Consider the following 25,652-nt stretch of genomic DNA (forward strand, 5'->3'; position numbering starts at 1 on the left):
ATAGAGGTGATGCCAAAGAACCAATACTTCTTTCATGTTTGTCTCATTTATCATGAGACAACATCTTTACCAGGAGCCCCACTGTCTCCAGTGAATTTATCTTTATATTTCTTTGGCCACACTGATTCACATGACCATTCCTTGCTGCAAAGGAAGCTGGGAAAAAGACAAGTATCTGGCTTTCCAGCCTCAGTGGTGAGAATGGCAAAAGAAAAGGTCATTCAGAATGTCTTTCTGGCAGCTGATCAGCTGTATCTCACACATGTTTTAATATAGGTACCTGAAAGACCAAGTCTTATGATTCAAATGACTCTCATTAAGGCTATAAATGCATGGGAGATCTATGTTAACAGTGACTTTTCACCCTATACAGACCAACTAAATGACAAAAGAAGTGACAGGAGCACACATAGGAGGAGAGAGAGATGTAGTATGAGGGCTGTATGCCCTACCTACATTCAAGTTCAATGTGTTGGCTAACAAAACAGACCATAGTTGGGATCCAGCCCAGGGGCCACCAAGAGACCACCCTCGCCCAGATTCCTTCTGGCTCTACATTTGGGACCCATATAATGAAATTTGCCCTACAATGCCAATCTACATGGTATACTTAATGTCTCAGAATTTGAAAATAGTTTCTCTATCAGCATGTTTTATTATTTCAAGAGAGTCAGGCTCATCCTTTTCTACTTTTTCAGACTCTAGGACATGTGCCCGGACAAACTGTCAGTATGGCTGTGAAGACACAGAGGAAGGGCCACGGTGCCTGTGTCCATCCTCAGGTCTCCACCTGGCTTCAAATGGAAGAGTCTGTCTAGGTAAAACATCAGGAATTGTCTCTACTTCTACTCGTCACCCCTTGGCCCCCCAAACCCACTTTTTCATTTATCACAATCAGCTTATTGACTTGACATTGCAAGCTTCTAAAAGTACAGATATATGTCCATTTCTGAAATGGTGTTTTTAGCCATTTATACTTCAAACATACTTTGGGATGCTAGAAAGAACATCTCTCTAGTATTCTGGTTGCCTAGTGCCATAATAGGAAAAGGATAAAGGTAATATTATGTTAGTACATTCACCCTGCATATTTCACTTCAATTACCATAGGATAGAAACTCCCCTACTCATATGTTGTCATTCAGTGAGTAACATCCCAAAGGCCACTGGGCTTTGTTCCAAGTTCTACCTAATATTTTCCTGGAAAAAAGTATTTTTTGCTATAACATTCACAAAGAAAGAACATGCCTTCTACATTATATAAGTTAGCAGATAACCAACTTCACATTGTCTTTAAAACTTGCTCTGAATTATAGAAACTAAAATATCCCATATTTTTTTCTGATCAGAGAAAATGAGCAGATTAAATCAATATTAATCAAGGATTGATTAAATTTAAAGATATGGATGAAGGATACTTATCCATAACTTTGAATTTAATTTAATCCATACATAAGAACTTTGGTGTCCTGCTCTCTCCTTCTCTTATTTTGTATCGTAATTTGGGGACAGAAGCTGACTGAGCAGTCCATTTGGGAGGTGATGCCAGGAAACATTGGTTGAAGAGTAGAAAAATGGCCAAGGGAAAGGAAGGTACCAGTGTCAGGTGAATTTCATGAACAGGTTAAATAAGATATGGGCACCTCTGGGAGACTGGGGGAAGCTGCCTCTGAATTTTCTCTCTAGAGCAAGAGTACTGGGTATTTTTTCATCAATTTCTGCCCCTTTTTGATGGGACATTGCTCTGGGACATCATTCCCCAGTATTCCCAGCCTGGCCCAAGTGAGGGTCTGAACAGAACATCACAGGTCCAGAAAGCAATAAATAGGAGGTATGGAAACTTTAAAAGCTGAAGGGCTATGTATTTAATACTCAAGGGGACCCTCAATGATGGAAGCCATACTCTATTTATTCTGTGCTTTGGTTTCTTAGTGGATTTCAATTATGCTAAATCACCAAATTGTATATACTCATAAAACTTCATTGTATTGTACCAAATAGACATAATAGTTATAATTAAGTGAGCACATAGCCTTAATAAGGGATATAAAACCAAATCAGAATGTTGAAATAGTTCTTAATCTCTTTGATTTAAATAAGCAAATAGCAAGATGATTTAAGAACCTTACTTCTTCAATGCAATAGAAATATGGTTCAGTCAAGGAAATGAATGTTTATTTGTCCCAAATGTATATAACTTGAAAACTGCATTTAGTAAACTCAAACAGCCAAATATGTCCTATATCAGTTAAGCACTTTAAAGTACATATACATAGGAATTAAAATTGTGTCTTCTCTTTAAGATTTAATTAGGTTCACAGAGTTAGTACTCACTGGTATAGTAATGTATACATGACAAGGCTAAATCTTGGCCACAATAAATCCAAACTTCTACCCACTTCTTTGATTTGTTGAGTGCCATTTTAATTGGAAGAGAAAGCTATGTGTATGAAAGTGATCACTGAAAAGAGATTGTGGTCCATCTAACACACATTTGTTAGTTTAAGAATGCAAGATATTCGAACAATAACCCAGCACCAACTTGCATTTTTAATCACAGGTCCAAAAGGATAACAAATCATCTACTTGATTTGATATCTGAAAGTTAAAGTAAAACTTGAGTCTTAGTTGATTCGTCAGCAGAGCTGCCAGCCCTTCTATAACATCACCCTCAATGGAATAAAGCACTATGCCTATTATTGGCCAAAATTGCATCCTTCCACAGTTACACTAGACCCACTGTTTATGCAGAAATGCATTCCTGTGTAACCACATTTCAGTGATTTGAGTTAATTTTGCAGAAGCTTTGGAGGAGTTTGAAAATGGAATAATTCTTTTGTAAAATGTAAATCTTAAATGTCTATGTATTTCGGTTGGCTTAAAGTATAGCAAACTCTTTTTTACTCTGATTTTAAAATTGTATATGTAGTACAATGTAATCTGTGGGAGAAATATGCACCCACTCAGCACACAGGTAATGAATAAGTACCAAGTGCCAGGCACATACACCCTGCCCCAGAAGAGCCAAGTATTAACGTCAGAGCAGTTATGAAGATAAGTAGTGGCATCACAGCAAGGTTTCTAAGAAAAGACGTGCACAGTGATATAAACTCCTAAAGGGGAAAGCTGTGCATGTGACTGGTGAGGATCTAGAATACTTTCCAGAAGATGACATTGACACCAGATAATCAATTTATCAGGTGAGGAAACCATGCATGTGCATACACAGCACATGCTTCAGGAGAGAGTGCACACAAGCACGTGCTGGGGGTAGTTTTCTTGCCATCACTAACACCTTCTGGTTCTACACCTTAGATATTGATGAATGTGCCTCCAGTAAAGCAGTCTGCCCCTACAATAGAAGATGTGTCAATACATTTGGAAGCTACTACTGCAAGTGTCACATTGGTTTTGAACTGAAATATATCAGTGGCCGATATGACTGCATAGGTAAGATTCAATGGCACTTTTCCTTTTGTTCCTTTCCCCATCACACCTGAAAGCTTCTCTACAGATAATTCTGATGTCAATTCAATCTATTATTTAAACCATCGACTATACTGGTCAGCACAACAACAACAACAAAGATGATATTATTCAAGTTTCTGGCACTTAGAAAACTCTAGTGACATCAATTAGGAAACCAGGTCAACAAAGACTTAAAGTAAGGACTATATCTCTATTAAGGAGGCAAATATCTTTGGATGATTCTGGTGGGATTTTTTTAATTTGGTAGGTTTGGTTTTGTTTACATTTTTTGGTTCTGTCTCCATCTACACATCTAAAAATGGGAATCATAAAATGATAGTTACATTTGGTAATGGAGAACAAACAAGATCTCAGTGGTCTGTTCCTGAGTCTCCATCAGGGGAGCTTTAGTAAACTGCATAAAGGATATGAGTACACATGCTCTTTTCTCTCTCTTCTTTTAGCCTTTTCATAGTTAGAGCTCCAAATAAATTGTTCCCTTTCCACAGTCCCCCAAAATCACTCTCTGATAAGATTCTCATACCAGTCAGCTATTGGCCTAATCTGTGTATAATAAAGTATCTTATTCCATAGTGAATGGATTCTAAATCTCAGTGAGCACATGAGGTAGGGTATTTGCAGAACCCTCATATAAATTCCTGTTGCCCTTGATATGCTACCCTACAGTGAAGGGAAATTTGGGCTTCCTCTAGATTTCTATTCACATAGCATGTGTAACTAAGGTGTGTGCATTACATGGAAAGCTAACAGTTGGGAAAAATAGAGTTGTTTTCAACCCCACACTCAGGCTTTCCAGGACATGTCTTGTGCAATCATGTTGGGGCAATCCTTGATTGCTGGGTTTTGAACAGTCTTGTGAAACCTCCACAGCTCTTCCCTCAAATCTTCTCAAACACAAAGACCATTCTACACAGGCTCATAAAACCCATATTTGTGGTGAGCTTGGACCCTGCACCCTCCTGCAAAGCCATCTAGCTCTGTAATCCAATAACTCTATGTTATACAGTGTGATCTTGTCCCCTGACACCCGAGGGTAGGGTAGGTAGATAGGGTAGGCACTCACATGGAGAGCTTCACAAGAAAATAAATCTTTGATGTTTAAAGTGATTAAGATTAGCATCTGAGCTCCCTTTTTTGCTGAATTAAAAACAATAAGCCATTTTGTATGCTTATGTCTACAAACATGTAGCTAGAAAGTGGGATGGAGCAGAGCAAAGGAACCTCTTGCTTGGATGGAATTTGGCAAATTTTCCTCCTCTAAACCAGCAGACGAGCTGAGACCAGCCTGACCCTTCCTCCTGGCATGCTTTAAACAAATGACCCTGCCTATAAGTTCAGATGATGTCAACAGTTTCTGGCTGAGCTCATCTTTTGTGAGTTAAGAGTTTCAAGCCCTTCCAAATATAGATTTTATTTTCTGAATCTGTTATTGAGTTCTAAATTAGACAAATGAGAAAGTTAAGACAAAAACCCAAATATCTTTCAGATTTCAATAGCATTCATAAGCAAGGGTTGAAATTGCTGTGGGGGAGGTGAGCTGCTGACATGCTTCCTACATACCAGGCAGGCATCAGGCAAAGTCAGGGCTCTTAGCCAATGTGCGTGGAATTTTGAACACCTCTCAGTTCTCAGGCAATACTTGGTTTGTTGAGGGTGTTGACTGGTTGGCCTTGGAGTTGCTCAAGTAAGGGGTAGTCTTTCAGCAAGCCCTGTTACCATAAAGTTGTTCACTGGAATGTTCACATTTTTAGATGTAAACGAATGTTCCATGAATACCCGTACGTGCAGCCTCCATGCCAATTGCCTCAATACCCAAGGATCCTTCAAGTGTAAATGCAAGCAGGGTTATAAAGGCAATGGATTTCAGTGTTCTGGTAAGTAGTATGATGTTTTTGCTATTCCCACTAAAGCATTATCTCCACATCTTCCCTCTCTCTCTTCTTCATATCTCTCATCTTCATCTCTCTCTCTCTCTCTCTCTCTCTCTCTCTCTCTCTGTGTGTGTGTGTGTGTGGTGTCTAAATTTAATTCTGCCTTACCTTTGTCTTCTTTGCTAGTTGGATCATATTTCAAATACTCATGACATTGTAGGCACGAAACTAAAAGAACAGCAGGGACATCATACTTTTCTGGACACAGCATATTTTTATTTTTTATTTTTTTTTAAAGAGAGAGAGAGAGAGAGAATTTTTTAAATATTTATTTTTAGTTTTCAGCAGACACAACATCTTTGTTTGTATGTGGTGCTGAGGATCGAACCCAGGCCGCACGCATGCCAGGTGAACACGCTACCACTTGAGCCACATCCCCAGCCCCCTCAGACATTTTTTTAAATACTGAAAAATAAGATGTACGGACAAAAGACCCCAGGATATCTGTCAGGATAGGTTAGGTTATGGTATAGTAACAAGCAATCCTTTAATGTGAATCAGGGCTTTGCAGAATGCACAACCAAAACAAAGTACAATGCAGTGGATATCACTTTATCTGCCATCCACAGGCCTGGATTCACTTTCTTGATTGTATAACAGAGAGCCCCATTGTTCTTGCCACTGGTGAATTCTTTAATGGTTATTAGTTAAAACTTTATAAGCCAGATGTACAACTACAAAATTCTACTGCTATGAACAACTACAACAATAATAAATGTATATTTCTCATGCACAGTATGTCTGAAGAGAGTTTTCAGGAGATTTCTTCTCCATATAGTCACTTAGGGATCCAAGCTGATTGAGGCCTCACCATCTTATGGTACAAGGACATAAGTCCAGGGTCTTAGAATTTGTCACAACCAGGAAAGAAGCATGAACAACCATGTGCCAGATCTTAATTAATTCAGCATGTGAGTGTCTAACTTCAAGGAGCACAAAAACAATAATTGTGCTGTGTGCCCTGAGAGAGAAGAAAACTAGGAACCATTGTGAACACCTGGAATATCTGCTAACACAAGTCAGCCATGATTACAACACAGGCCATCCCCTGGTAAACAGTGTCTTACAGTGTTTAAAGTCAGCCAGATTAATCCCTCTGCTCATGTTCCTTCTAGCACTGGCTCATCATTTGACTATGTTTACTGCCCTACAGACTTCCCACATATTCCAATAAATATGGATGCAAGTTGTCCTTTGACCTGCACCCACATCCTATGTCCCCATTTAGCCAATGCTCCTGATGATTCAATCATGCAAAAACAAACTGTATTTATCATGATGGATATTTAGTAGCAGACTCATACAGTTTTGTAGTACCCACTGGGCTGTGGTTGAATGCCACTGGACAAGAGTGTGTGCAAAAATAAAGAAAGAAAGAAAGAAAATTAGTCTGGAAATCAAATTCTATTAGAACTGGCAGAATAACTGAGCAGCATTTAGTCTGGAAAAGCATAAATTGTGCCTGGAAATATTTTAAGAAATGCGAAATAAAAGTGGCTTCCCAGAGCAGACTAAAACCAATGGGTAGAAAGTACATTCTTTAAAATGATGGAACAAGGAACCTCAAAGAGTAGGGGCATTTCACTGCCACACGCCTTCAGGCCAAGGGCTCTGGGAGAGATTCCTACATTGGGCTGAAGGTAGGATTAAATGACTACTCAATTGCCAGCAACTCAATGCTATGGATTCTGTCACTCTAGGTAGAAGTACCCAATGATGTCCTTCTGAAGCATGATTCAGAGAGAGAGAGAGAGAGAGAGAGAGAGAGAGAGAGAGAGCTGTACTTTGGTGGGGAGGATGCCATAACCTTGGGAGGCTTCCAGGGAGGAGATGGAATAAATCAATTGTCCATACTGGATAAATGTTTGGAGACCCATACCTAACACTCTTTCGTGCCACCAAAATGTGAATATGTACATTCCAGGAACAGGAGGCCTGAATTTAAATCTGAGCTCTGCCTCCACTGGCTGTGACTTGTAGCAAGTTTCTTAATCTTTCTGAGCTCAGTTTCTCCTGTCCAAGGTAAGACAGGTGCTAGTATTGGTTCAGACCACAGTCCTTTAGAGCTCCCTAACCCCAATGAGGCAGGATGGACAGTTCCATGCATATCTCTAACCCCTGTACAACACTTTCTCTAAAAGGCTACCCAGCCTCCTGAAGATTTAACTCATAGATAGGGAAAGTCAATACCCCTAGAGAACCCCACCCCCAGCCAGCGAGGGACAAGAGTCTATGGATAAATACACCACTTTCCCGGTCACAAGGTAGAACAATTCTAAGTTGTCTTCAACACTGACTCTCAGACATCCCCAGTGGGAATGAACCCCATTACCCACAGTGAACCTGCCCATCAGGATACCATATTTTGTTTTTCCTCCCTTCCTATCTCACTGTCCCTTTTCTCTCATTCATTTCTGTCTCTTGGAATCACCTCCCAAATAAACCACCTACACCCAAACCCTTATCTTAGGTTTTGCCTGGAGAACCCACACTAAGACAAATACCTCTCTCAGAAGTCCATTATGAGATTAAACAAAGTGATATAGATGAAGAACTTAGTTCATCTAGGTACAGAGTACTAGCTGCTCAATAAAGTTAGCTATGGTTACTATTGTTGTTACTATTATTTAAATCAGTTGTTAGAGGCCAGCTACTCTGAAATTCTATAAAGATAAATGGAAAATACTGTGCATACAATATAGAAGCCTCAGGAAAATAGTGGGTAACTCACCCCCACATATCCCCTCCCCTACCCCCAGGTCTAAGAATCAAGGGATTAGAAAGAATTTCCCAGAATAAACCTGGAGTCATCTTTATCATCCTTTGGACCCCTTGAAACCACAATGTGTTATTCATTTCCAAAGGAAGGCAATAGCTTTAAGCACACAACTAGGCAATTGTTTGCAGCCCATGTTTTCTATATTGTAACTCAGCACTTTAAAATTATAAATTCCACATCAGTGCAAACATTTCTTATGTGAAAACTTTCATTTTTCTTTGATGATCCAAATTTACGTATATTTGAGGGTAGAACAAAATTTTCTTTATTGTTTGAAACCTCAAATTTATCACACCATTCTATTCAACATCTGAAAATTATGCATTTTGTTGTTCATCCATTGTGCAGCTGAATTATTTCTTTAGTCTTTCCCTAGAATGTTTACTTAAAGGAGAAAGTCATCTTTGGGGCATTCACTATATTATTTGTCCTCCCTTTTAATTTTACTTTCATTCTTTGTAAAACAAACATCTATGTTTCTGTTGAAAATTGATCTTAATGAGTCTTAACACCCATTGCTTAAAGGATAACCAAAATTCTACCCTTATGGGCATAGAAGTTATAAAAACAAAAATGAGAGAAGTGTATCCAGCATTATATAATGTCAGCTTGCAAAATACATTTATGTGTGCATGAATTGCTACTATCTAATATAGAGCATTGATATAGCAGCCTTTATTTTTCTTTTCTGCAGTGCTGAGGACGGAACTCAAGGCCTTGGCCATGCTAAGCAAGTGTTCTATTGCTGAGCTACCCGTCCCCCAGCTTTTAATATAGTGACTTTTATCATGAGTTCATTGTTTTGAAAAATTCAGACGCTACACTGCAGCAACAAAGAAGAGTTGGTCAATTATCCTTATACACCATCTGGGCCCAAAGGAAGAAGCACCCTATAAACATAGATGTTTGTTTTTTACCATACTAAGATAAGTGAGCTGGGTGTGGTGGCACATGCCTGTAATCCCAGCAGCTCGGAAAGCTGAGGTAGGAAGATCGTAAGTTCAAAGCCAGCCTCAGCAACTTAGCAAAGCCCTAAGCAATTTAGTGACACCCTGTCTCAAAATATAAAATAAAAAAGGTTGGGGATGTAGCTCAGTGGTTAATCCCCTCTGGGTTCAATCCCCCATATCAAAAACAAAAAGGAATACGTGAATATTATTACACTGCTAAATATTTTGGTCTGGATTTGACAACAGCTATACTTCATTCTAAGAAATTGAAAACATGGATAGTACTCAGTTGGGGCAGTAATGGTCAATTTATGAAAGGAAACTATGTCAATCAAGTTACCAGGTATTAGGTTACCTTAATTAGCTCCCTGGCTTCCTAGCTTACTACCTGTGGCCTGAGAGCAAATTATTTAACTTTTAAGTACCTCAGTTTCCACATCCACAAAATAGGAATGGTAGCATCTGGCCCTTGATGTTAATTTGATAATTAAATGAAGCAATACGTGCAGAAGAAACAAATTTCAATCTAAAAGGCTTATCTTCCACCTATGTTCAGTAAGCATGTGCTAGTAGTAGGAGTAATAGTGCCAAAGATTTCTTTACCAAAATCTAACAATCATTCCCATTGAAGAGCAACTTCTTATTCAATTTATACACAATTTACCCAATAAGAGAGGTTTTGAGAAAACCAGGATGTCTCAATTTTTTTTCTTCAATTACAGCATAAACCTCAGAAATTCGGAGGCAGGGCCTGGGAATTTTATTTTTAACTCAGTAAAAGATTTTAAACCTTCTGGTGATTAATTCTAAAAATAATAGCAAACATATCCTGAGTTTGTGCCAGGCATTAATCTTAGAGCTTGACCTGTATTCACTCATTTAAACCTTTCAAAATCCTCTTCTTATCCCAATTTTTTAAAATGGGGAGACTGGGGCTAAGAGAAGTTGGATATTAGTTTGAGGACATATGGCTAGAGATGGAAGGAGTAAAGTCCAGGAAAGTGGGCTTAAGCATGGGGCAGTTGTGTTCATGGTGGGTGGCTAATCCCCTATGATGGAGAAGTCCTTCTGTCTCCCTCCCCATAAAACTGTCTAGATCAGCTTTTGTTCCATCTTAGCCCTTCCTATTTCCTGGATCCCCTGGTACAGTACACCCTCACCTGTGGTTAAGCAATTCCTCCCAGGACTGTGTCCAAAGCTCATTTGGTGGAACATTTGTCCTATCACATGATATGGGGTCATCTGATGAACTAAGTATAGGTAAATGAATGTCAAAGTCATATTCCTTCTGAGTCAGATATTCTCACCTAAGCGTGATCTTCTATTAACAGTCTTATTCTAGAGAAATGAGATTAAAGCTAAGTTTTCCAGGTGGAAGTTTTTGACAAAATGGATTTTAGAGAAATCTCTAATCCTTCACGAGAGACATTGTCAACTGCATCTACAAAAGACTGGCCCATGAACCTAAAGACTTTGAAATTCCCTATTTTTGTCTAAGTGCCCCAAACATGCCTAAGACTCTCTTACTTCAGCTTCCTCTCACATTTGTATATTCTCAAAAAGAAAATACAATAATCAAGAAATGTTAGGAGAAACAATCATCAACTATGTTAAATTTGAAACAGCAGTACCTACATAAAAGCAAATCTAGTTAAGCTTATATATATGCATATCTTTTTACTGCATTTTTATCTTCGCTCAGCTTTCTCTTTACACACTAAGGGAACGAAATTGTTGGTATTACAAAGGTTATGATGTTTTGATTTTTTTTTCTTTTCAGTAGGAAAATTTGAAACTTCAAAGCAAAAACTGAAAAGAGATGTTTAGGTTTGCCCAATGTGGTTGAAACCCTCTCCTCTCCCGGTTATTTATTAAAGGTCCTTAGTTTTATGTTACTGATTGCACAAAGGAAATTTACAGAGAATTGGTGTTTCCTGTTAATTTTTCATGCTGGGTACTGAGAAAAGATTCAGAAAGCTGTGGACAGAATTACACAGTGGGGCCTCCAGAGGAAGGTATATTATGATCAGCACATTAAAATCAAGACCTCTGGCAAAGGAGCTGAAACAGGCCATGTGAAGGTCAGGAAAATTAGAAATGACATACCACTGGTATTAGTACTAATTTGTTTCATACCTATAAGTACAGTCTGTCACAATGATAAATAACTAGAATATTTCATCGAAAGAAATACCACACTTTTGTCCTAGTAGCCTCAGATTGATGTCAAAGTGAAAGCAATGTATTAATTAAAAGCATATATAGCAGGGCATGGTGGCACATGCCTATAAATCCCAGCAGCTCAGGAGGCTGAGGCAGGAGGATCATGAGTTCAAAGCCAGCTTCAGCAACTTAGCAAAGCCCTAAGTAACTCAGTGAGACCCTGTCTCTAAATAATAAAAGTCAAAAAAGGGCTGGGGTGTGGCTCAGTGGTTGAACACCCCTGGATTAACTCCCCAGTAACAACAACAAAAAAAAAAGCATATATATTTGCCGACCTGGTGGTGCACGCCTATTATCCTAGTGGTTGGGGAAGTTGAGACAGGAGGATTGTGAGTTCAAAGCCAGCCTCAGCCTCAACTTAGTGAGACCCTGTCTCTAAATAAAATACAAAATAGGGCTGGAGATGTGGCTCCATGGTCAAGTGCCCCTGAGTTCAATCCCCGGTACCAAAAAATATATATTTTTTTTCCAAGAATTTTAAAAAAATATTTGTTAGCTGTAGATGGACATAATATTTTTATTTTTATTTATTTATTTTTATGTGATGCTGAGGATTGAACCCAGTGCCTCACACATGCGAGGCAAGTGCTCCACCACTGAGCTACAGCCCCAGCCCTCAAAGCATTTTTATTTCCCCTTTTGATTACTCAAAATATTGTGAACTTCTCCTTATTTATTTTTCTGCTACTTTGGTACAGATCGAATTAGCCAAGTGATGAAGAAGGAACAAAGCAGAGGAGATTAAAACATTGCCAAGAAAAATATTCTAATAACATCCTAATCCAGTTTATTTTTATCATATTCATTTTGGCACCAAAATTGATGTCTACTTCTTTCTTTCACTTTCCTATATACTGTCTTTAAGTAGTAGAATTGAGTGAATTGAGTCAAGTGTTATTGCAGCCTTTCTTGCTTAGTGTTAGACTAGCTTGGGCCTAGATATTTTATAACAGGACAACATATTTGATTTTAAAGATCATTGTTTTTAATTTTTAAGAAATAAATTGCTTTTTTTTACATCAGTTGGATATTTTAATTATCCTCAGTATAGCCCTGGAAAAGGAACAGGTATCATTGGATCATAGATCTCCAGAAATTTGAACCAGTCTAGAAAAAATAACCCTTAACCTTAAAATAGGAATAACCCTGCCATGGAAACAGGACTGGATAAAAGAGTCATTTATATATGCTTTACCCTCAAATCCTAGCTCTGCCCTTCGATAGCTAATGAGGTTGGTCAAGTCATTTAGCATTGCCCAGTTGCTCCATCTACAAAATGAGACTGTTGGGCTAACTGGCCTTTTCCTACCTCTTAAGTTTTTCTACACTAACACTTTTTCCCCAGTGTTATCATTTTACCCCAGTGGATCACATTTCAGGATAGAAGGAATCAATCTAGAGGTATATTTTTATAGCAATTTAGTTTTGTGGTAAGAAATAGAAAAATGGATATAAATTAGTAAATTAGAAGCCTCTCTAGAAATATTCAATAAACAAAATCATTCAGCTTTAGATAGTAGTTGGCTGAATTAAAGAAAATGAAAGGGGGAGAGAGAAAGGGGAAGGAAGATTAAGCATGGACATTGAACCACAAATCATCATGTTTGTAAGTCACGAAACATTATTGGCATATATGTTTTGACCTAATGCTATAGCTGTAGTCTTTGACATCAAATTTGGAAAAAAAATCTCTATGGCTACTTGAACAATATCAGGATTGAGAAAGTGCACATGAAAGCAAAAATATTAGATGAATCTAGAAAATCCATTACTTTAGGATCTGTAATCCAACTGGTTAGTAGCAAGTATTTCACTAAAGTCGTTCCTGAAGCAAAATGAAGTGTGTCTTTACATTAGAACTCCTTCAGACAAATATAGTTTATCCTAAAATCTCACATGTTAGAGCCTCATACGGGTTCATTTTGGATGCAGTCACCTACTGTACTTTAATCCTTCTAAAATATTCCATCATTTATGAGTGATCTAATTATCAACCAATTTGGAACTTCTTACCTATTATTGTTTGTTTTAGTTATACCTGAAAATTCTGCAAGGGAAATCCTCAGAGCACCTGGGACCATCAAAGACAGAATTAAGAAGTTGCTTGCCCACAAAAACAGCATGAAAAAGAAGGTAAAAATTAAAAATGTCACCCCAGGACCCACTGGGACTCGCCACCCTAAGGTTAACTTGCAACCCTTCAGCTATGAAGAGACTGTTTCCAGGAATGGGAACTCTAATGGAGAAAATAAGAGGAATGAAGAGAGGATGAAAGAGGGGCTTGAAGAAGATAAAAGAGAAGAGAAACCCCTGAAGAATTATGTGGAGCAGGAGAAAAGCCTTCGAGGAGATGTGTTTTGTGAGTATCGCTTTTATTACTTTATACATTTCATGAAAAATGAATTGTTATTCCTCTTGGAAAAATGAAAGAAGAATAGACAGTTTCACAACTTAAGTAAAATTGGAATGGGTCTTAAGTCCTAAGAAGTCAGGTTCACCTTCCACAGATACCAAACCAAGTATGCTGGGCAATGAGGAGGGTAAGTCCTGTTTCCTTACTTGAGCATTCCCTGTTTGGGGCAGACTCTCTCTTCCCACTAGCAGCCCAATAAGCTGTTTGTCCTGCAAGCACAGATGTCTAGCTGCCAAACTCTCCATAAGACCTACCTCCCAAATCAGGGAGACCCTTGCCATGTGGATCTACCAAGCTCTACCTTTTTACTTCTTAAAGATACTTTTCACTGGCCCACTCTATAAAATGGGAACTTCACAGTTGTGTAGTTATGCTTTTAAAGGACAAAATAAAAAATCATGGGGGTGGTGGGAAGCTATAGTAAAGCTTAAGTTTTCCGCATGAGCTAAGTGACCACCATATCTCTCTTTTCATCAGTTGCTATACAGAACCCCACTACAAGTCTCAGCCCATCCAGAACAGCTCCCATATTAACCCAGCCTGGATCCCTACACTGAGACTCCCTATGTCCTTATTTGACACTTGTCACTTCCTCTGTATTTTGCCTTGTCTATTCTTGGCTCTATGATGGGTGGTCAAATATAAAAATGCCAGCTTGAATTAATCAAAGAGTAAGTAGTCCACCTGTCCAAGAAATATCATACCAGTGACATTATCTCCTTTAATAGTAAAAATCTCAAGGAAGTATTTCCAAAACCTGGTGATAAGGAATGTTTCAGGAATGTAGATGCTAAGAGAACCTCTGCAAAAAGATGTTCTAGATAAGGAAACTGGAATCGATGTGACTGATTTGGAAATGGCAGACACTGCTCTAATACGTTCTGTGATTAGAATGCATGATCAGACTTTCTTTGTTCAGTGATTTGATCTTTGCTTTCTGACCATGTGGGATTTTAGGTTTTTTTCTTAACTGACCAAGTGTCCTTTATCAGCCCCTAAGGTGAATGAAGCAGGAGATTTTGGTCTGGTTCTTGTCCAAAGAAAAGTGCCAAATTCCAAAGTGGAACACAAAGGTAAATAATTCTTTTTTCCCAAGTATATGCTTTCTCACCTTGTCCCATGTCTTTTTCATTTTTTCATAGAATGAGGTGATTGATTTGGAATCACTGCTTCATTCATAAACCCCTGAGGGAAAAATCATTACATCATGATACCCAGTACCAATTTTAAAATAGTAGGTCCTTGGGCTGGAGTTGTGGCTCAGTGGCAAAAAACACTTGCCTAGCATTTGTGAGGCCCTGGGTTCAATTCTCGGCACTGCATATAAATAAATGAATGAAATAAAGGTTCATCAACATCTAAAATTTTTTTAAATAGTAAGTCCTTGCATGATTGGTACCAATAATTACAATATAGTATGACTATTTTCTTCTCTTTGCCACTCCCACCTGTCACTGAAAGGATAGAATTGAGGCAGACTATATATGTGAAGATGGGAGAAAATTACCCCAACACTTGAGGGTCTACAACCCGAAAATTGCCATGTACTAAAATCTGGCCCAACATCCCTGAATCCATTACCAGTTGCCATAATAATGCTGTATAACAAATCACCACAAACTCTCAATGGCTTATGGCAGTAAATGTTGATTTTTGCTTATGAACCTGGATCATCTGGGCAGTGTGCCAATCTGAGCTGGGCTGAGTGGGCTCACCCATATGGCTGGAGTCAGTTGCAGGCCTGCTTTCTGACTTTAATGATCTTAACTGTGCTCTCTCAAATGTCTGGGCCTCATCTAGGACAACTGAACTTGCTCAGCTCTGTTCCATGTGGTCTCTCATCCCTCTACAGTCTAGTCCAGGGTTGTTCTCAAAAGACAGTTCCAAAAAATAGAACAGAGACAAAACAGGCCTTTTGAGGTTTAGGCCCAGAACTGGCACATCACTTCTGCCACATTCTACTGGCCAAGGCAAGTCACAAGGCCAGCCTAGACTTAAAGGTTAGGAAAGGATCTACAAAGTTATACTGGTTGAGTATCTCTTGTTTGACGTGCTTAAGACCAGAAATCTTTGCAATTTCAGATTTTTTTAATATTTTCATATACACAATGAGATATCAGTGGGGATAGGACTCAAATATAAACACAAAATTTATTTGTTTCATATATATCATATATACATATCCTGCAGGCAATTTTATACAATATTTTTAACAATTTTGTGCATATAACAGTTTCATGGTGTGGAATTTTCCACTTGTGAAGTCATGTCAGTGCTTAAAAAGTTTCAGCTTTTTGGAGCATTTTGAATTTCAGATTAGGGATGTTCAACCTGTGTTACAAAGGGTGTGGCTATAGGAGGAGATAAGAATTAGGACCATTTTTGTGAAGTTTACCAAAACTTTATTATCTGGAATTTCTTGGGCATGATGCCTGGTTCTTCAGTTTGTTTAGAACTACTACCCATGATAAATTATATGTGGCTATAATTGAGATCCACACAGATTTCCCTTGGTGGTAAGTATGAATGCCTTTGTCCTATCTTTCTTTTTCAAATTTTCTTTCACTTACCACTGTAGATGGTAGTGCTAACCTATGCTAATTAGATTCCCTTTTGTGTTTACCCTGCAAGTACATTCTTTAGTTTTATCTTTTTGGTTTATGGAATGGTCTCTACCATGAAGAAAGTGCTTCTCTGGTTCCATCCTTCAAATTTGATCTGAGAATCTTCTACTAAAATCTTTTCAAGGGCTAGTAACCCATGACCCAGCTCCTACATCTTGTTTTCCTCCTTTTAAAAAAATTTCTCAGCATTAGACATCCTATTGTCCATTTTCCTGGTTAGGAAAAGGGAGTTCCATAGCACAATCCTCCCAGTGCTCACAGTTTCTACCCAGTTCTGCTTCACACTTGCTAAGCACCCATAAGGAATTATTTGAGTCCTCGTTGGATCCCCAAACTGACCAGATTTCTTCTTTTACTTTTTCTTCCAGGATCCTTAATGAAACACAGAAAGTTGAAAATTTTGTTCAGGAGTATAATGACCCTACTATTGTAACAGTCTTTGAATAAAGTGTCTCAGAGAGCTCAGTCCCAATCAAAAGATTCAGGTGGCTGGGCATGGTGGCACACCCTGTCATCCCAGCAGCTGGAGAGGCTGAGACAGGAGGACCGCAAGTTCAAAGCCAGCCTCAGCAAATTGGCAAGTCCCTAAGTAACTCAGTGAGATCCTATCTCTAAATAAAATACAAAATAGGGCTGGGGATGTTGCTCAGTGGTTGAGTGCCCCTGAGTTCAATCCCTGGTACTCCCCCGCAAAAAAGATTCAGATGCACACCCCAACTATTCCACTTGGTAATTGCCTTGAGCAAGTCATTTAGACTTGCTTGCCTCATTGCTTTCATACATGAAGATGGAATGAGAACAATATTCCTCTCTTACTTGCTATCTTAGGCTGGGTTCCCCTAAAAGAGATACTGAGACAAGAATTTGTGTGCAAGTGGTTAATGGGAGAGGCATCCCAAGAAGCAGTGGATAGAGCATGAGGAAATTAGACAAGGGATATAAAGAGGCAATAAATGGTGTGTTATCAGGCAAATTTTCACCATGGGGAACAGGAGCTCAATCTAATTAGGGAAATCTTGGAACCAGTGCAAAATACAAGGCTTAGAATTATCCTAGAGGAGGGATAAGGGAGCTGGGGTATATATATGCACTGAGTCCCATCTGACATTGATTGAATACTGCTCCAAGAAGAAGCTAATTCCCTGGCACTTCTACACTGCCATGAAAGTAGGGGAGGGCACCACTGTGGTCACTGGACCGCCATGCCCCTCAGCCCTTCTGCAGAACTAAACAGCTTCTGGACCCTCCTGACTTCAGTCTGCATTCATTTCCAGCACTTATGGGTCCTATCCAAAAGCAAGAACATAGAAGTATTTATTTACCAATTCCTGTCCATCACTGGTTCAGAGCTCTCCCTAGGGAAGGAACTCACCAGCATTCTAACATCCCTGGCTTGGGCCAAGCATGCTTCAGCCAGAGAACATCTTCATACAGAGAGTTGTGGGTACTTGCAGTAGAAATCCATATGCTTGCAAGGGAACATAAGTACTGACAGATGTTGGTGCAGCACCAACAGCATCTGCTTTGAGGTTGGTGTGAATTAAATCAGAGAATATATTTGAAAACACTTTGCAAACCATGAAGTGCTAAACTAATGAAGTAGTATGCTTTATGCTTTGAGAACAAAGACTTGAGTTATACCTCTTTATGGAATTTTTCTATATAGTGGTCCCTAATCTCAGTTTGCATGCCCTATTTCCCACATGTTGAGGAAGAAGGGGGAGTTTGGGAAAAATGTGCCAGCATATAAACCAATTGAAAAATTGATGTCCCACTATTTATGGGAATGGTAACATCAATTTCTCAAACTAGTAATAGCACTCATTAAAGAGTATTGAAGAAGAAGCAAATATTATTTGGTATTATTTTTATTTTAAAATCAGGACTAGAAATAAGCTGTCTTTGATGACAGGGAAAAACAGTGGGTTAAAAAGAAAGGAAGATGGGCATGGTGGTGCACACCTGTAATCCCAGTACCTAGGGAGGTGAAGGCAGGAGAATCACGAGTTCAAAGCCAGCCTCAACAATTTAGTGAGCCTCTAAGCAACTCAGTAAGACTCTGTCTCTAAATAAAATACAAAATAGGGATGGGGACTGTGGCTCAGTGTTCAAGTGTCCCTGAGTTCAATCTCTGGTCATCCCTCCCCCCCAAAAAAAGAAGTAAGGATAGTGAGAAAATGGGCAGTGTGCTTGTACTAAGTTAGGATATGTTCAGAATGGACAACTACTGATTTCAGTCTGCTTTGGGGTTCAAGTCTAGTTCTAGCACACAATGTCTGCAGAACTTGGTCAAATCACTTGTGAGCCTCGGTGTTACTTTCCTAAAAATGGGTCCGATGGTAGACTTTTGACAATCAAATCAAATGGTATAATGTTTGTGCAAATATTTGGCACATTGAAAGGAGTCAAGAATCAAGAGCTTTTGAGCTTATTTCCTTTTCTTTCCATTCCTTTATTCCTTTGCAAAAACAGCGAAAGCCCCTAAATCAGAGCCAGAAGCTAGGCTTTGTTTTCAATCAGAAGTATCTCAGTCTTCTCCCTATTTATTTTCTTTCTTTCTTTTTTTAGTGTAGGTTGAACACAATATCTTTATTTTATTTATTTATTTATTTATTTATTTATTTATTTATTTATTTATTTATTTTTATGTGGTGCTGAGGATTGAACCAGTACCTCGCACGTGCTAGGTGAGCGCTCTACCACTGAGCCACAGCCTCAGCCCCAGTCTTCTCCCTATTTCAAAGTTGTATTTTTTTATTATCTATACCAGGAGTCAGCAAACTTTTCTCTGGAAAGGGCCAGATAGTAAATATTTCAGGCTTTATGAGCCATATGGTCTCCGTGTCAACTACTCAACTATATCCTTGTAGCTCAAAGGCAGCTATAGATGATATGTAAATGAATGGGCAAGGTGTGCTTCAATAAAACTTTACCAAAATGGGCAGTAGGCCAGGATATTAGTTTTATGACCTCTGACTTACATAAAAGTAACCAGAGGCACTAATTTAAAACCTATACTAGCTGACTATAGATTTCTCTGACACTTCTAAACATGGCAGTCATTCTACCATAAAAACCCAGAAACAATTTAGAAACCAGCAGTGTTTCAGCTTATTTGAAACACCAGAACACTGGCAATTTTCTAACTGAAATGTTGGAATCATGAAGTTAAGAAATGACAATTTTGTCCACTTAATATCTCATTTGTACCTATGGGATTTTAAGTGATGAAAGTGACTGAATGACAACATGAAGAGGCCAATGCCATTGAAAGAAGGATTTATTACTTACAGTTCCCAAGAGAAGGGGCATATGATGCCAACACAGGGCCACAGGGAAAGCATCAGGTTAGGATCCAGAAAGAAGCAAGAACAAGGGGAAAGCCTAGGCCACAGCTCTATTGTGGTTTCTGTGGAAAGAAAGGCAGGACAGGGCAGGGTAAACTGCTTAGGTTTGGCTAGTTCGAATAACTGCAGAGGGGTTTGGGGCACAAGGGCTGTTCCTATATGTTGCCTGGTCCTGGGATGATTTAAGACAGGGGAAATATTGGTTTGGTGTGTGTGTGAGTCATCTTTCTTATTGCTATGGCAAAATACCTGAGATAATCAACTTATAAGGAGGAAAGATATATTTTGACTCACAGTTTCAGAAGTCTTGATCCATGCTCACTTGGCCCCATTGCTTTGGGCCTATGATGAGGCAGAACATCATGGCAGGGAGCATATGGTGGAGCAAAGCTGTTCACCTCATGGTAGCTAAGAAGCAGAAAGAAAGAGAAAGGAAAGGCCTAGAATCCTAATATCCTGTTCAAGGGCATGGCCCCAGTGACCTTATTTCTTTTCACTAGGCTCCACCTCCTAAAAGTAGCACTATCTCCCAATATAGTACCACAGGCTGGAGACCAAACTTTAGTACGTAGCCATTGGGAGACATTTCAGATCCAAACCATAACAGTGTATAAGAGTAGATAAAGGGGGTATTGGCTTGCATATGAGAAGCATGCTCTCGAATAAAGTGTTACTATCTTGGAATTAGCTGGCTCTGAAGGGGGAAGGGGGAAATTGCTCCCTAGGTCTTCAAGGTCCCCCAAGATGTGAAAACATCATAAAATACAGTAAATAAAAAACATGATTTATATATTTATTGTTAAATGAATGTTAGTGAGTCATGTACTACATGAAACTTACTATTCCACAAATCATCTGAAAAGTTCTGGCAAGCTCTTCGGTTGTTTATTTCTGTAGAAGAGAATTTATTTTCTGGCCTGAATTTTATGAACAATTGGTTATATTCCCTGTTTTGCTTTGCTCACGGGGTTCTTGCTCATTAATTATTTTTTAAATAGGTTGTTTTAGTGTTGTTATTGTGTTTTAAAATCACAACAAAATTTGTAAAGAATGGTGTCACAGATTTAACTCAAAAAAGGGTGTCTGGTTAGGGCATTTAAGTTGCCATAATCTATACTCTATGCAACTGAAAATATGACATTGCCTTCCAAAGCTCTAAATATTAGCTACCTTTCTAATGTTCTTAATGTTTGTGAAATATGCTTTTTTGGCAGATTTAAATATCTCAGCTGATTGCAGCTTTGATCATGGGGTCTGTGACTGGAAACAAGATAGAGAAGATGATTTTGACTGGAATCCTGCTGATCGAGATAATGGTATTTATATTTGACTCTTTCATGTTCTGCAATAGGGCAAAAGTAAATCAGTTGCTCCAATGATGGAAGGTTAGTATTCTTGTCACTCCTTAGGTCAGAGTTTTGTCATTGTTGGAAACCTTTAGACCTTCTGAGGTCTCCTCTGATGGATGATTAACTTGGTCCAGTATATATTCCCCTCCTTAATCCCTTTTCCACTCACCTGCCCTCATAAAGGATGCTCCAGAAAACTTCTTTTATATTTACCCTCTTGCTTCCGAGAGAAGATAATGATATTCATGTAAAGTTTAGGGGTATTGGGGAAAAGGCAGAAAGAAGTTGTTCCTTTTTCTCAGTTTTCCAGTCATGATGCTCTGTAGTTTTGTTTTGTGTTTTCAGGGGAAATCCATCTCAAAAGGAAATATGACCTCTGTTGAAACCTGGAGTTTTAGTTGAGCTACTGCTCAAAGCATCAAAAACCTGATGAGTATCAAGTTAGCAGTCTGAACTCTTGGACTAAGCTTTCCATTCTGTTGTTGGAGGATTTCTTTCTGACCACCTGCCCTTGAATTTTGCTCAACCTCAGCTCCAAGCTGTGGATTTCCTGCCCTTTCCACTGTGTACTCCAACACTATTGATGGACCCTAATTTTCCCATTGGGTAAAGCATTTGGCTTGCAGCTCTCATTTGGAGCACATATTGAACCTCTGTCTCCTGAAGGCCGCCTATATAACTAGGGACAACCATTACACCTCATGGTCTGCAGTTCCTTCCCAGTCCAATTATTTATTCAGGGATATACAGACTCAGGCTTTGGTTAAAAGATCCTTCTAGATTCTACCTTGGATCTAATTCCTCCCTGAGATCTTTCTTTTCAAGCCCTCACATACAGTCAGAAAACTTGGATATCCACTAACAAGAATTCTTTTTAGAACAGTTGTGTAAGTGGGACTATTGCTAAAGATTCAGGGCAAGTACAGTTGCTCTGACCCTCAATTTTCTTCTCCATATAGCAAAGGACTTCAACTGTGTAATCTCTAAAATCTGTTTTAGCATGAAAAATTTGTTCCTATTTTCAAAAATGATATCAGCCTTCCCTGTAGCATGCTTTTGTTCATTTGCATAGCTATTTTATATATTATAGACAAATCCTTTATAATGGCTTCACTAAATGTGCCTTTTTACCTTCTTCTTCTCTTAAAGCTGTTGGCTATTATATGGCAGTTCCAGCATTGGCAGGGCACAAGAAGGACATTGGCCGGTTGAAACTTCTCCTCCCAGACCTGCAACCCCAAAACAACTTATGCTTGCTTTTTGATTATCGGCTGACTGGAGACAAAATAGGGAAACTTCGAGTGTTTGTGAAAAATAGTAACAATGCCCTAGCTTGGGAAGAGACCAAGAGTGAGGATGAAAGGTGGAAGACAGGGAAAATTCAGTTGTATCAAGGGACTGATACTACCAAAAGTGTAAGTGGAAAAAAAATGATTAAGCTGAATATTTACATTCTTTTTTCAATGATTCAACAAACAAAACACTTACTAGAGTGCCTAGGCACTGAGGATACAGAAATGAATAAGAATTCCCCCTCCATTTAGAAAGCTTACATTCTAGAGCAGAACAGGCATGGTGATTAATCAGGACACCTAATGAGGATACTTGTGAATGATATCACATTCTGTGGCAATGACCTGTTAGTGTCCAGCTCTTCTTTACCAGCTCCCTCCCCAACTAGGCTATGCATTCCTTAATGTATCAAAGTTGTCCTTCTCATCCATTCTATCTGCAGAACTTAGCACAACAGATGGAAGCCAGAAAATGACTTGTTGAATGTTGTTTTAACTGAATTGAGAGAGTGGCTATTGTCAGGGGTCCCCAAGACCACCCTTGGTTTCAATGATCCCTTAAAAGTTCTCATACAGAGGGGCTGGGGTTGTAGCTCAGTGGTAGAGTGCTTGTCTAGCATGTGAGGCACTGTGTTCATCAGCACTGCATAAAAATAAATAAAATAAAGGCATTGTGTCCATTTACAACTAAAAAATATTCTTAAAATAAGTTCTCATAGGACTCATAAAAGCTATTCTAGTGATAATTACAGCTTACATATATTAAAATAAGCAAAGGGAAAGAGCACATAGTATAGAATCCACGAGGGCCCAGGCACAAACTTGTAGTTTTCCTTTCCCAGTAGAGTCATATAGGAAGCTCTTAATTTTCCCAGTAATCATTTGTGACAACACTCCCAAAGTGTTGCCTACCAGGGAAGTTCACACAAGCTTTGGTGTCCAAAGTTTTTATGGGTTAAAACTTTGCCCATGTTACCACAGAATAACTGTCCTTAGTTATCTGGTCTCCAGTCTCTCAACTTGCTACCATGAAACCCAAGGCCCCCACCATAAATCACATTGTTAGTATAAACCATCTGGCTTAGCCAAAGATCCCAGGTAAACAAAGGCACTCTTAATCAGGTAGGATAAGCTAGATGCAGTAGCATACGCCTGTAATCCTAGCAACTCAGGAGGCTGAGGTGAGAGAATTGCAAGTTCAAGGCCAGCCTCAGCAACTTAGTGAAGCCCTAAGCAACTCAATGAAACCCTGTCTCAAAATAAAAATTTTAAAAATGGATGGCTATTTAGTTCAGTGGTAAAATGCCCCTGGATTCAGTCCCCAATACCAAGAAGAAAGAAAACTTAATCGGGTAGGATATTCCAAGGGCTTAGAAGTTATCTCCCAAGAACCAGCTATAGACCAAACTTTCTTTAGAATGTGCAGCATCTGGACAACCCTGACCTGCTGAGTTAATTCTTCTCTGTGTAGTGGATTTAATAAAGGAAAAGGAAACAGAGTTTTAAGAGCAAGTTGGTCAAACAGAGAGCCTTTTCAGGAGTTGTTTCTTTAGAGGAAAGCATCAAAGAGACATGAGGAGGGAATGGAACAGAGCCTGGAGGGAGCCACTGTAGACCATGGGGAAAAGTTTGGTCAACATGAGAAGGAAAAAGATAAGACAGGGTGCAAACTAGAAGGTATATAAAGAGTTGATCAAAGGAAGAACAATTAGTAGATCCATAAATTAGAAATTAATTAATACTTTGCTTGTGAAAGATGATGATTAATGTAAGTAAAGGCATATTTCTTGGCATTATGCATCAGACCAGAGAGCCTAGTCCCTAGTGTCAGACATTAAATTTAACATCTTTTCATTTACTTGTCACGTTTTAATTAAAACAGAATATCTTATTTTAAAAATGTCTCATAAGATGTGACTATAATGAAAGCGTATGTTGGTCCCTAGTTAATGAATTTCCTAATCACTCTTACCCTCTGAAGGAAAAGCAGCCAGTGCTTGTTCAGAACTAACACACACAACAATTCAAGTTTACTCTCATCACAGTGCATTTAAATCAACACAAATCCAATCCACATGTTTATATTGTTGTGTTCATAGCATGTTTTGGGGACTGTGGCACTGAGCCATGATATATATGGATGGCATACCCGTTTGAAATGTTGAAATATGCTTCTGCACAATATTCACAATGACCTCCATGTTGACTGAATTAATGTGCTGGGGATTATTTGTTATATAATATGGTAGCTTGAGGTAGATTCATCATCAAAACAGTGATTTTTAATGCACATATTAAAAACATGCTTCCAAAGAACCTGGCCAGCCATCACACTATAACATAACAATGCTTGGTTGAGAGGAATGCTCACACCTCAGCACCTGTGTCCTGAATTTTTCAGTTCTGTGGGAAACCTTGGTGGGGGATACTGGAAGTTGGAGAAGCTGAAGAATTCAGTCTAAAGCATGTATTCCAGATTAGCATGACATATTGGCTATGGATATTTGTAACATATGGTGACTTTTATTCCATAATCTTGAGCATATAAGATAAGCTGCATTGCTTCTTTAAATAAAATATTATCTGAATCCAAAGCCCAATCTTGTTAGGCTGGGAAGAAATTCCATCTCAGGTACTTGCTCACAAGGGAATCCCTTCTCTAGGATGGGCTATGCTTCCCAAAGGCTAAAAGTGCCACAAACATCTTGATTTAATTGTGGGATCCATGGGTACCCACATTTTCTGCATCCATGTGACCCCTCAAGTCAATTATCACATGCCAGGCTGGGACACAGAAACCTTTACTCAGTCTTTTTACTATGGAACATCAGATAGCCATCTTTCACTCAGAGCTCTGCTAGGGAAAAGCAATGGTGTGCCTTCATAGTTCTGGATAATCCTTACTTCTCCCCATCATTGCTTCACCTTTTGGCCCTCCACCTTCTACTAATATAAACTCCTCAAGGAGGTTAAGCTTAGCTGGGCATGGTGGCACACACCTCTAATCCCAGCTACTTGGGAGACTGAGGCAGGAGGATCATAAGTTCCAGGCCAGCCTCAGCAACTTAGTGAGACCCTATCTCAAAATTTTAAAAGCTGGTAATGTGGGCTGGGGATATAGCTCAGTTGGTAGAATGCTTGCCTTGCACATACAAGGCCCTGGGTTCAATCCCCAACATCACAAAAAAAATGGTGGTGTAACTTAGTGGTAGAGGGCTTGCCTAGCATGGGTGAGGCCCTGGATTCAATCTCCCA

General features: G+C 39.0%; 1 protein-coding gene across 1 annotated transcript in view; it reads left to right on the forward strand.

The window, feature by feature from the left end:
- Positions 1-25,652, forward strand: part of Egfl6 (EGF like domain multiple 6) — a 59,219-nt gene that overhangs the window by 30,540 nt on the left and 3,027 nt on the right. The window contains exons 5-11 of the mRNA XM_015487961.2: positions 699-818; positions 3,316-3,450; positions 5,241-5,363; positions 13,405-13,731; positions 14,778-14,858; positions 20,971-21,072; positions 22,255-22,520. Of these exons, the coding sequence (XP_015343447.2) occupies positions 699-818; positions 3,316-3,450; positions 5,241-5,363; positions 13,405-13,731; positions 14,778-14,858; positions 20,971-21,072; positions 22,255-22,520 (1,154 nt within the window). The remainder of the gene's footprint in view (positions 1-698; positions 819-3,315; positions 3,451-5,240; positions 5,364-13,404; positions 13,732-14,777; positions 14,859-20,970; positions 21,073-22,254; positions 22,521-25,652) is intronic.

Source organism: Marmota marmota, unplaced genomic scaffold (assembly GCF_001458135.2).
Source record: "Marmota marmota marmota unplaced genomic scaffold, marMar, whole genome shotgun sequence".
In the NCBI taxonomy this organism is placed as follows: Eukaryota; Metazoa; Chordata; class Mammalia; order Rodentia; family Sciuridae; genus Marmota; species Marmota marmota.